Source organism: Notolepis coatsorum (assembly GCF_963971535.1).
Source record: "Notolepis coatsorum genome assembly, chromosome: 1".
Lineage (NCBI taxonomy): Eukaryota > Metazoa > Chordata > Actinopteri > Aulopiformes > Paralepididae > Notolepis > Notolepis coatsorum.
In genome coordinates, this window is record NC_140165.1 from 138,477,828 (window position 1) to 138,489,323 (window position 11,496).

General features: G+C 48.1%; 1 protein-coding gene across 1 annotated transcript in view; it reads left to right on the top strand.

Annotated features, from left to right (window-relative positions):
• Positions 1-10,864, top strand: part of LOC311240186 (endoplasmic reticulum chaperone BiP-like) — a 60,868-nt gene extending 50,004 nt beyond the window's left edge. The window contains exons 2-9 of the mRNA XM_084328729.1: positions 1,881-2,023; positions 2,145-2,376; positions 2,498-2,635; positions 2,773-2,885; positions 2,990-3,380; positions 3,490-3,727; positions 3,853-4,020; positions 9,453-10,864. Coding sequence (XP_084184855.1) covers positions 1,917-2,023; positions 2,145-2,376; positions 2,498-2,635; positions 2,773-2,885; positions 2,990-3,380; positions 3,490-3,727; positions 3,853-4,020; positions 9,453-10,030 — 1,965 coding nt within the window. The 5' untranslated portion in view covers positions 1,881-1,916 and the 3' untranslated portion in view covers positions 10,031-10,864. The remainder of the gene's footprint in view (positions 1-1,880; positions 2,024-2,144; positions 2,377-2,497; positions 2,636-2,772; positions 2,886-2,989; positions 3,381-3,489; positions 3,728-3,852; positions 4,021-9,452) is intronic.
• The last annotated feature ends 632 nt before the right edge of the window (positions 10,865-11,496 follow it).

The window sequence follows — 11,496 nt, forward strand, 5'->3', positions numbered from 1 at the left end:
CTACAGTTGCTGTCATAGCAGGGGGATAGGATGTACAATACAGTTAATGATTACATGTACATCTGGTGGACACAAATATAGTGTACATAGTAAATGGTCTTTTGTGTACTGTCTCAGAACTCATGTGAGAGTGGTCAACAAATGTGTTTTTTGTCAGTTGTTTCATTTTTGAGACTTTAACACATCCTGCGCCAATACGTTGTACGACGTGTTTCAAGTACATGCGAATTCTGCCAATCCACGGCGTACGACGTTATTGAGATCATATTTCATATTTTCGCCATGTTATTCATATTTCCCTCACGGAGCCTGGTCTAAAGCAGTGGGACTCGGCACAACTCTGCAACGCTTCAATACTGCCCCCTGGTGGATGATCGGCGAGTTGCCAACCCGGAAATGGCCGGTTCGATCTCGGTGCGTCTCCGAAATGCGTCCGGCCACTCGCATATCATTGCGGGACTCTAGCCACACACCGTGGATATGGATCGCTGCCATAACTCAATAATCGACATGATTTGGGCGTGTATTATTATTATACAAACCGGAAATGGATCGACTCGATCCCCATCAAATAACTGGGATCTTTTTGCTCCAGTCTCATCGCCCAACGGTAAGAGAACGTTGACATTACTTTCAGCCTGTTTGTTTATTATTATCCATGCAAACTGCTCTGATCTATATATCACCCATACTACATAAAGAATTTAACGACGATCACGGAATTATAAACGACCCCCCCCCCCCTCCGTTCATCCGTGCATGATCAGTCATAACGTTTAGGATCATGTACAGTTAACATTTTTAATATAGCGTGGATCGGCAACAAACGTCATTTGATAATCTATATATGCGTTTATGCCAGATATCTCACGTTCTAGGAATTACTGCAGAAAACGATAAAAACATATTTATATTCTAGATGGTATTTTCGTATAAATGTATGCATGAAAAAGTATAACGTTCCTACATCCTGAACGATAGATAATCGATGTTGAATGGGCCATAGTAATGTCAATTTAGCAATACAATTAAAAAAGTTATAGCCCTGCAAAGAAGGTGAACAGCTCCATAGACTTACAGTACTGTCAGAGAATGGTATAAGATGCTGAAAGTGCGTGGCAGGGAATGTGTTAATGAACGTTTGTACTCTGCTCTATGACTCAGCTGTATCAGTGAAATAAGGACATTTATTAACATTGAATGTGAAAATGAGCACATGCCTATTTCACGTCATGTTACATTTCAAAACAAGCATTGCCTAATTTGGAGGTGGAGACTCTATTCTCTGATCTAACTAACATACAACCTTGTTCATCTGATGTCACTTCATTTGACTGTAAATTGTGTTTCTTAGGCATTGTAGTGAGTCATCACTGTAGTATGACAATGACATGGTAACAAACACCGTCTACTTTGATGTGCACGCAATATTCAGATGAAATGACACGACATGTAAAAGCCGGCTATCGGTGGTTGATAGCTAACATTAGCTTACCGGCCAGCAAGCTAAGCTAACCTTCATCACCAGTAAAGCATGTTCAGGGGTAGAAGAGGAAATGTGAACATTTCTGATTAACTCATCCCATCGGCAAGATGAAGTAACGTTTTTTTCTTCTTCATCATGGTTTTCAAGATCACTCGTCTTAACTAACGTTAGCTCGACCATGAACCTGACCGAAACACCGCTGATGGTTATATGCCACTCACTGGGGCTCCACCCCATCTAACTGACATTAACCGCTAGTCTTATTTCCTATTTATTTCTTTGGTACGAGTTTTAAGAAAGTAACTGTGGCTAACTTTAGTAACGTTACTGTAAAAGGCACACGTTGCAGCGCGGTGCCACTGCTGGTCTTGACCGCATTCTCTCGGATCCTCAGATTTCTACAAACGGGTGAACGAACCAGACGGAAGAGATGCAGCTCTTGTGCGTCGTGCTGCTGGTCGTGTTTGCCACCGTGTTTGCCGATGACAAAGATGTCGGAACCGTGGTTGGAATCGACCTGGGCACCACCTACTCATGGTAAGAAATTGTGACTGTTGTGTAGACTTTCAAAAAAAGTAAATGGTACCCATAAGATATTAAGTATGCTTGGCAAAGATGGTAATTTGTAAAGTCTTCGTTATGCATTTGTCTTCTCTAGCGTTGGAGTATTCAGGAATGGCCGTGTGGAGATCATTGCCAATGACCAGGGAAACCGCATCACTCCATCCTACGTGGCCTTCACCGCGGAGGGTGAGCGTTTGATCGGTGATGCTGCCAAGAACCAGCTGACCTCCAACCCAGAGAACACCATCTTCGATGCCAAGAGGTTGATTGGCCGCACATGGGCTGACTCCATGGTGCAGCAAGACATCAAGTACTTGCCCTTCAAGGTGAGGTTCTTAACCATGCCTGGCTTTTAGAGCCTTAGGTGGAATTCCTGCAACCTAAAAGTGGCTAAGAATGTTCACCTCTGAGGCAAATTGCTCAGTGTACCATACTTTTGCCTCCTAGGTTCTTGATAAGAAGAGTAAGCCCCATATCCAGGTGGACATTGGGAATGGTCAGATGAAGACCTTTGCTCCTGAGGAGATCTCTGCCATGGTGCTGGTCAAAATGAAGGAGACCGCTGAGGCTTACCTGGGCAAGAAGGTAACTAAACTCATTCCCAGATAGAAATGAGGGGTTTTGAGTAACAATATTTGAAAAAAAAAATCATACAATTTGCAATGTATCAAACTATGACTATTTGCTTGAAAGAGATTAACCCTCTTCTTGTCTTCTCCTAGGTCACTCATGCTGTGGTCACTGTCCCCGCTTACTTCAATGACGCCCAGCGACAGGCCACCAAGGATGCTGGAGTCATTGCCGGTCTGAACGTCATGAGAATCATCAACGAACCGTAAGTGTCTTTGTGTAGTATCTTTTATCACTCACCATGATTTTAAAGATGAACTTAAACTTTCTTAGAACATCTTAATAACGTCTTGCTCTTATCTCATCCAGAACCGCTGCCGCCCTTGCCTATGGCCTGGACAAGAAGGACGGCGAGAAGAACATCCTCGTGTTTGACTTGGGCGGCGGCACCTTCGACGTCTCTCTGCTCACCATCGACAACGGCGTGTTTGAGGTCATAGCCACCAACGGCGACACCCATCTGGGAGGCGAGGACTTTGACCAGCATGTCATGGAGCACTTCATCAAGCTGTACAAGAAGAAGACTGGCAAGGATGTGCGCAAGGACAACCATGCTGTGCAGAAGCTGCGTCGCGAGGTGGAGAAGGCCAAGAGGGCCCTGTCCGCCAGTCACCAGGCCCGCATTGAGATTGAGTCCTTCTTCGAGGGAGAGGACTTCTCAGAGACCCTGACCCGTGCCAAGTTTGAGGAGCTCAACATGGTAAGAAGACCGTTTCCCATAAGTCAAAACCTGTATATATATATGCACATTTAACTTAAGAAAACCTGCACTTGCAGAACACAACTAAGCCTTTTTCTTCCCATGCTAGGACCTGTTCCGTTCCACCATGAAGCCTGTACAGAAGGTGCTGGAAGACTCCAACATGAAGAAGCATGACATTGATGAGATCGTCCTGGTCGGAGGCTCCACTCGTATCCCCAAAATCCAGCAGCTGGTGAAGGAGTTCTTCAACGGCAAAGAGCCTTCCAGGGGCATCAACCCCGACGAGGCTGTGGCCTACGGAGCTGCTGTGCAGGCTGGAGTGCTGTCTGGAGAGGAGGACACTGGTAGGTCACAATCCAGACATGAGTCACTTTTTTGCGTTGCGATGCATATGTTTCACTGCTTTTGATGCAGTGTAACATGGGACCTGGACACCTTGACCTAAATGTTTCTCATTCTTGTCTTCTAGGTGACCTGGTTCTTCTAGACGTGTGCCCCCTGACTCTGGGTATTGAGACGGTTGGAGGAGTCATGACCAAGCTGATTCCCAGGAACACTGTGGTGCCCACCAAGAAGTCTCGGATCTTCTCCACCGCCTCCAACAACCAGGACACTGTCACCATCAAGGTCTATGAAGGTAAGAGAAAACTGCATGACATATTGATGGAAACCTATTAGGGCTGTACCGAATGTCATTTTGTAACATTCAAATCTTCTATTGAAGTATTTGAACGAAGCTTCAAATGTCTGTCTGTGAGGTTCGCCTCTTCCCTGGACCTTTAGTTCCTGTTCCCTGGACCTTTTATTCCCTGTCTCCTCACCTCACCAGCCCCCACCCTCGCGTTGTCGTTACTGTGAGGTTCGCCTCTTCCCTGGACCTTTAATTCCTGTTCCCTGGACCTTTAATTCCCTGTCTCCTCACCTCTCCAGCCCCCACCCTCGCGTTCGTTTACTCTCGTCTGCTCTTCAGCAGCCCACACCCTTGGACTACCTTATTTATGTGTTTGATTGGTCCGTGCGGAACACACACTTCTAGTCAAGTATCAATTACCATCACGCACCTGATGTGTGTTCTAATTAGCGCCCCAGTGGGCTTTAAATACCTGGATCTCCCCCCCAGTCCTTGTCGGGTCGTTCTCTATCTGTAAGCTCCTACGGGAGATTCCCTATCTGTATCTGTTTCTTTATTCTGTATGCTGTTTCATCTCCGGCGTGAGACGAGGTGCAAGCCTTCGCCACCTGTCGCCGTTTGCCTGGAGTGGGACACAGTACTGCGCTCTCTAATTCTCTACGGGAGGTATTCCAGTGTTCCACTCCAGACCCCGCGCCAGACGTGCTCCTACAGCAGACGCGCACCACTCCAGACTCCGAGCTGATGCGCTCCTACAGCAGACGCGCTCCTACAGCAGACGCGCACCACTCCAGACCCCGCGCCAGACGCGCTCCTACAGCAGACGCGCACCACTCCAGACTCCGCGCTGATGCGCTCCTACAGCAGACGCGCACCACTCCAGACTCCGCGCTGATGCGCTCCTACAACAGACGCGCACCACTCCAGACTCCGCGCTGATGCGCTCCTACAGCAGACACGCACCACTCCAGACTCCGCGCTGATGCGCTCCTACAGCAGACGCGCACCACTCCAGACTCCGCGCTGATGCGCTCCTACAGCAGACGCGCTCCTTCAGCAGACGCGCTCCACTCCAGACGCGCACCGCTCTCTAATTCTCTACGGGAGGATGTGTCTCTCCGAGCCGGCGCGCTCTCCGAACCGGCGCGTTCTCCAAGCCGACGCGCACCACTCCAGACTTCTAGCCGGCGCGCTACTTCTCCAGACGCGCATCGCTCTCTAATTCTCTACGGGAGGATGCGTCTCTCCGAGCCGGCGCGCTCTTCAAGCCGACGCGCACCACTCCAGACGTCTAGCCTGTGCGCTCCTTCTCCATCCCTGTAAGCAGCTCTGGCCCTCGCCCTGTCCAAGGCCTTAACCCTGTTCTCTCTGTCCCTGTCTCCAGCCCGCCTCCGCGGGCCTCTGTCCCTGTTCCCCTCTCCAGTGCCCCTGTTCCTGCCCTGTCCTTGCCCTGGCCCTGTCCTTTAGCCTTAGCCCCTTAGCCTGCTCGCCTCTTAAAGGCACATTGCCCTTTTTCCTTGTTCCGGTATTTTTGTGTTCTCCCTTAAAGGGACAGTGCCGCTTTTCTGTTGTATTCAATAAATGCCCAGTTCTTGGCTTACTCTCATACCTGTCTTGTGTTGTGCGATTGGGGTCGGTTACAAACCATAACAGTACGACCCGACCCGTCGACGACCCCAGCCAGCACAGACAGTGTATGTTGAGTTTGTCCTTTGTTAGCTCCCCTGTTAGCCTGTTAGCTCCCCTGTTAGCCTTTGTTAGTTCCCCTGTTGACTCCCCTGTTAGCTTCCCTGTTAGCCCTGTTAGCTTCCCTGTTAGCCCTGTTAGCTCCCCTGTTAGCTTGTTAGTCTCCCCTGTTAGCTCCCCTGTTAGCCTTGTTAGCTCCCCTGTTAGCTTCCCTGTTAGCTCCCCTGTTAGCCTGTTAGTCTCCCCTGTTAGCTTCCCTGTTAGCCTCGTTAGCTCCCCTGCAGCTTGCCAGGCCTCTACTACCAGCTTGGCCCCAGTCTGCTAGCCATGCCCAGGCAGCTAACCCGGTCCCTCTGCATGGCCTCCACTTTTTGTGTAGCTTTCCCACTGCTAGGACTGCCCCTTCAGCTAGCAAGGTCAGTTTCCCCACTGCTAGGACTGCCCCTTCAGCTAGCAAGGTCAGTTTTCCCACTGCTAGGACTGCCCTTTCAGCTAGCAAGGTCAGTTTTCCCCACTGCTAGGACTGCCCCTTCAGCTAGCAAGGTCAGTTTTCTCCCACTGCTAGGACTGCCCCTTCAGCTAGCAAGGTCTGTTTTCTCCCACTGCTAGGACTGCCCCTTCAGCTAGCAAGGTCAGTTTCCCCGCTGCTAGGACTGCCCTTTCAGCTAGCAAGGTCAGTTTTCCCCACTGCTAGGACTGCCCCTTCAGCTAGCAAGGTCAGTTTTCTCCCACTGCTAGGACTGCCCCTTCAGCTAGCAAGGTCAGTTTCCCCACTGCTAGGACTGCCCCTTCAGCTAGCAAGGTCAGTTTTCTCCCACTGCTAGGACTGCCCCTTCAGCTAGCAAGGTCAGTTTCCCCACTGCTAGGACTGCCCCTTCAGCTAGCAAGGTCAGTTTTCTCCCACTGCTAGGACTGCCCCTTCAGCTAGCAAGGTCAGTTTCCCCACTGCTAGGACTGCCCCTTCAGCTAGCAAGGTCAGTTTTCCCCACTGCTAGGACTGCCCCTTCAGCTAGCAAGGTCAGTTTCCCCACAGCTAGGACTGTCCTTCCAGCTAGCTTGTTCTCTCATGCTGGTCCAGCCCTGTCTGCTAGCCTAGCTCCGGCAGCTAGCGCAGCCTCTATGTTAATGTAGCATTACAGCTAGCATAGGCCCTGTAGCTATCAGTGTCCTCTAGTTACCCCTCAGCTCCTCTAGTTACCCCTCAGCTCCTCTAGTTACCCCTCAGCTACCATAGTTACCCCTCAGCTACCCTAGTTACCCCTCAGCTACCCTAGTTACCCCTCAGCTATCCTGTCCCTCTGCTAGCCCCACTTTTGGTGTAGCTTCCCCGCTAGCTTGGCCCAATTTTTTGTTTGTTGCCTTGTTATGTCCCCTGCCCCTCTGTCTTTATTTTTTGGGTCGCCCGGTGGCTCCTGTGGAGGGGGGAGTACTGTGAGGTTCGCCTCTTCCCTGGACCTTTAGTTCCTGTTCCCTGGACCTTTTATTCCCTGTCTCCTCACCTCACCAGCCCCCACCCTCGCGTTGTCGTTACTGTGAGGTTCGCCTCTTCCCTGGACCTTTAATTCCTGTTCCCTGGACCTTTAATTCCCTGTCTCCTCACCTCTCCAGCCCCCACCCTCGCGTTCGTTTACTCTCGTCTGCTCTTCAGCAGCCCACACCCTTGGACTACCTTATTTATGTGTTTGATTGGTCCGTGCCGAACACACACTTCTAGTCAAGTATCAATTACCATCACGCACCTGATGTGTGTTCTAATTAGCGCCCCAGTGGGCTTTAAATACCTGGATCTCCCCCCTAGTCCTTGTCGGGTCGTTCTCTATCTGTAAGCTCCTACGGGAGATTCCCTATCGGTATCTGTTTCTTTATTCTGTATGCTGTTTCATCTCCGGCGTGAGACGGTGCAAGCCTTCGCCACCTGTCGCCGTTTGCCTGGAGTGGGACACAGTACTGCGCTCTCTAGTTCTCTACGGGAGGTATTCCAGTGTTCCACTCCAGACCCCGCGCCAGACGCGCTCCTACAGCAGACGCGCACCACTCCAGACTCCGCGCTGATGCGCTCCTACAGCAGACGCGCACCACTCCAGACCCCGCGCCAGACGCGCTCCTACAGCAGACGCGCACCACTCCAGACTCCGCGCTGATGCGCTCCTACAACAGACGCGCACCACTCCAGACTCCGCGCTGATGCGCTCCTACAGCAGACGCGCACCACTCCAGACTCCGCGCTGATGCGCTCCTACAGCAGACGCGCACCACTCCAGACTCCGCGCTGATGCGCTCCTACAGCAGACGCGCTCCTTCAGCAGACGCGCTCCTACAGCAGACGCGCACCACTCCAGACTCCGCGCTGATGCGCTCCTACAACAGACGCGCACCACTCCAGACTCCGCGCTGATGCGCTCCTACAGCAGACGCGCACCACTCCAGACTCCGCGCTGATGCGCTCCTACAGCAGACGCGCACCACTCCAGACTCCGCGCTGATGCGCTCCTACAGCAGACGCGCTCCTTCAGCAGACGCGCTCCACTCCAGACGCGCATCGCTCTCTAATTCTCTACGGGAGGATGTGTCTCTCCGAGCCGGCGCGCTCTCCGAACCGGCGCGTTCTCCAAGCCGACGCGCACCACTCCAGACTTCTAGCCGGCGCGCTACTTCTCCAGACGCGCATCGCTCTCTAATTCTCTACGGGAGGATGCGTCTCTCCGAGCCGGCGCGCTCTTCAAGCCGACGCGCACCACTCCAGACGTCTAGCCTGTGCGCTCCTTCTCCATCCCTGTAAGCAGCTCTGGCCCTCGCCCTGTCCAAGGCCTTAACCCTGTTCTCTCTGTCCCTGTCTCCAGCCCGCCTCCGCGGGCCTCTGTCCCTGTTCCCCTCTCCAGTGCCCCTGTTCCTGCCCTGGCCCTGTCCTTTAGCCTTAGCCCCTTAGCCTGCTCGCCTCTTAAAGGCACATTGCCCTTTTTCCTTGTTCCGGTATTTTTGTGTTCTCCCTTAAAGGGACAGTGCCGCTTTTCTGTTGTATTCAATAAATGCCCAGTTCTTGGCTTACTCTCATACCTGTCTTGTGTTGTGCGATTGGGGTCGGTTACAAACCATAACACTGTCGTCATATTTTACGACGTAAGCACGTATTTTTATATTGAATTCTTTTTAATAAATATCCTCAACTAAATCCTCAATTTGAATAAAGTGATTAATCTGATTGAGTTTAATAATAAAAAAAGAATCAACTATAATGAATAACTTGTCAGTTTCGTCAACATAAATAATCCAATAAGGGCACGGTTGGTACGAAAGTGATGGTGACGTCTTGATGGAGTGCCAAGCCAATGCAGATAGGCTACATCATTTATGATAAATGTTTTATTTAAATTTTTATGACGAGTCATATACTATAATATTAGTGTAGCCTAATCTTTATCTGCAACTGTGAAGAAAAACCCCATTGGTTTAAACGGAATGAATAGACACATACAAAAATATATATATTTAAAATGATTATATTTTTTAATAAAAAATTCGAATGTTGATTTAGAATTCGAATGTCAACATTATGAACGAAGCTTTGAACTATTCGGTACAACCCTAAAACCTATACATAATGGCTAGGATTTGAAGGTGTGATGAAACTTTTAACAGTCAATTCATCTTTATTCATATATATATTTTATATAAACATGCCTATAAAAATTATTATGAAACAATGGTTTCATAACTTTGGATTCGGGTTGTAATTTTCATTTCTTTCCCTTCAGGCGAGCGGCCCCTGACCAAAGACAACCACCTGCTGGGCACCTTCGACCTGACTGGTATCCCTCCCACTCCCCGTGGTGTACCCCAGATAGAGGTCACCTTCGAGATTGACGTCAACGGCATCCTGCGCGTCACCGCTGAGGATAAGGTCACGGGCAACAAGAACAAAATCACCATCACCAATGACCAGAACCGCCTGACACCAGAGGACATTGAGCGCATGGTGAACGACGCCGAACGCTTCGCCGATGAGGACAAGAGGCTGAAGGAACGCATCGATGCCCGTAACGAGCTGGAGAGCTACGCCTACTCTCTTAAGAACCAGGTGGGCGACAAGGAGAAGCTGGGCGGCAAGCTGTCCGACGAGGACAAGGAAACCATTGAGAAGGCTGTGCAGGAGAAGATTGAGTGGATGGTGTCCCACCAGGACTCCGACACAGAGGAGTTCCAAGCCAAGAAGAAGGAGCTGGAGGAGATTGTGCAGCCCATCGTCGGCAAGCTGTACGGAGGCGCCGGTGCACCCCCGCCCGAGGCGGGAGAGGGTGAGCAGGGTGAGCAGGAGGAGAAGGATGAGTTGTAGGCAGCGAGATGGAAATGGAAATGGAGATGGCAACTCTCAGCAGCTTTTAGAAGTGGCAAACATAGAAATGGACAAATTAAAAGGTTGGTTCAACACAAATAAGTTATCACTCAATTTGAAAAAAAAACAACTTCATGATATTTGGAAATTGTAAAAGAATCACTGATCCTCAACTGAAAATTGATAATGTAAAAATTGAGAGAGTATATACAAACAAGTTTCTAGGGGTCTTAATAGACCACAAACTCTGCTGGAAACCCCATATAAAATATTTGTGTTCAAAGTTAGCGAGAAGTATTGGTATACTGGGCAAGACTAGATATATCCTGAATCATAAAACTCTATACATTATATTGCACACTCATTGTACCATATCTATCATATTGTGTTGAAATCTGGGGAAATACTTATAAAAGCAACTTACAAAAGATATGCACACTGCAAAAAAGAGCCATACGGGGATAGTACATCATGGTATATATTTAGATCACACAAATAGTCTGTTTGTAAGGAGTCAAACATAAAAATTCATTGACTTAATCAAATTCAAATCTGCACAAATTATGTTTCTGGCAATAAAAAACAAATTACCAAGCAACATTCAAAAAATGTTCACGGCTAGAGAGAGTGTTTATAATTTTAGAGGGACATTAGCTTTAAAGCAACCTACGGTACGTACAACTCTTAAAAGTATGAGCATTGCAGTTTGTGGGGTATCACTCTGGAATGGTCTGGATGCGAATATAAAATTAAGCAAAAATATCAATACATTTAAAGGTAGCTATAAACAAGCACTTATGGACACATATAAGAGAGCGGAGCTTGAGCAGTATAATTTTTTCTCATTTGGATATTTGGATATATAAAAAACTACTTTTATTTTATTTTTTATTTGTTATATTATTTTTATTTTTATTAAATTATAATGTCAAATATTGTAAGGAAGGGGCAGGGCTTGATAAGTTGTTTTACTTCCCCCTGTCCCTTCTCGAACACTTATTGTATGGAAATTAGTGCTGTCAGGCGATTAAAAAAATTCATCGAATTAATTACAGGATTTGTAATTAATTATTCTAATTAATCGCATTTTAATCGCATAACCATTTTATGCCTGATATTCTATATTCTATAATCATATTTCAAATTGCATGTGTCCAGATGGCAGAATTCAGTACTGTATCTACAAAACCTTCTGTTTAATCATCTTCCATCTATTAATTTGCTTAGATTTTTCAGGTCTGGTCAATTTGAGCATGGTGTTATTCACAGTCAAAGATAAAAAAAAATTATTGATATTCTCATTTGGTTCATTACAATTGACTCAAAATAACATTTTCATTCAATCAATCACCGTGCAGATTGATTGATTGAATGAAAATGTTATTAACAGATTGCAGAATGGGTACAATACAGTACGGCTCAATACACACAATTGTTAAGAGGATGCAGACCAGAGAAAGACTTTC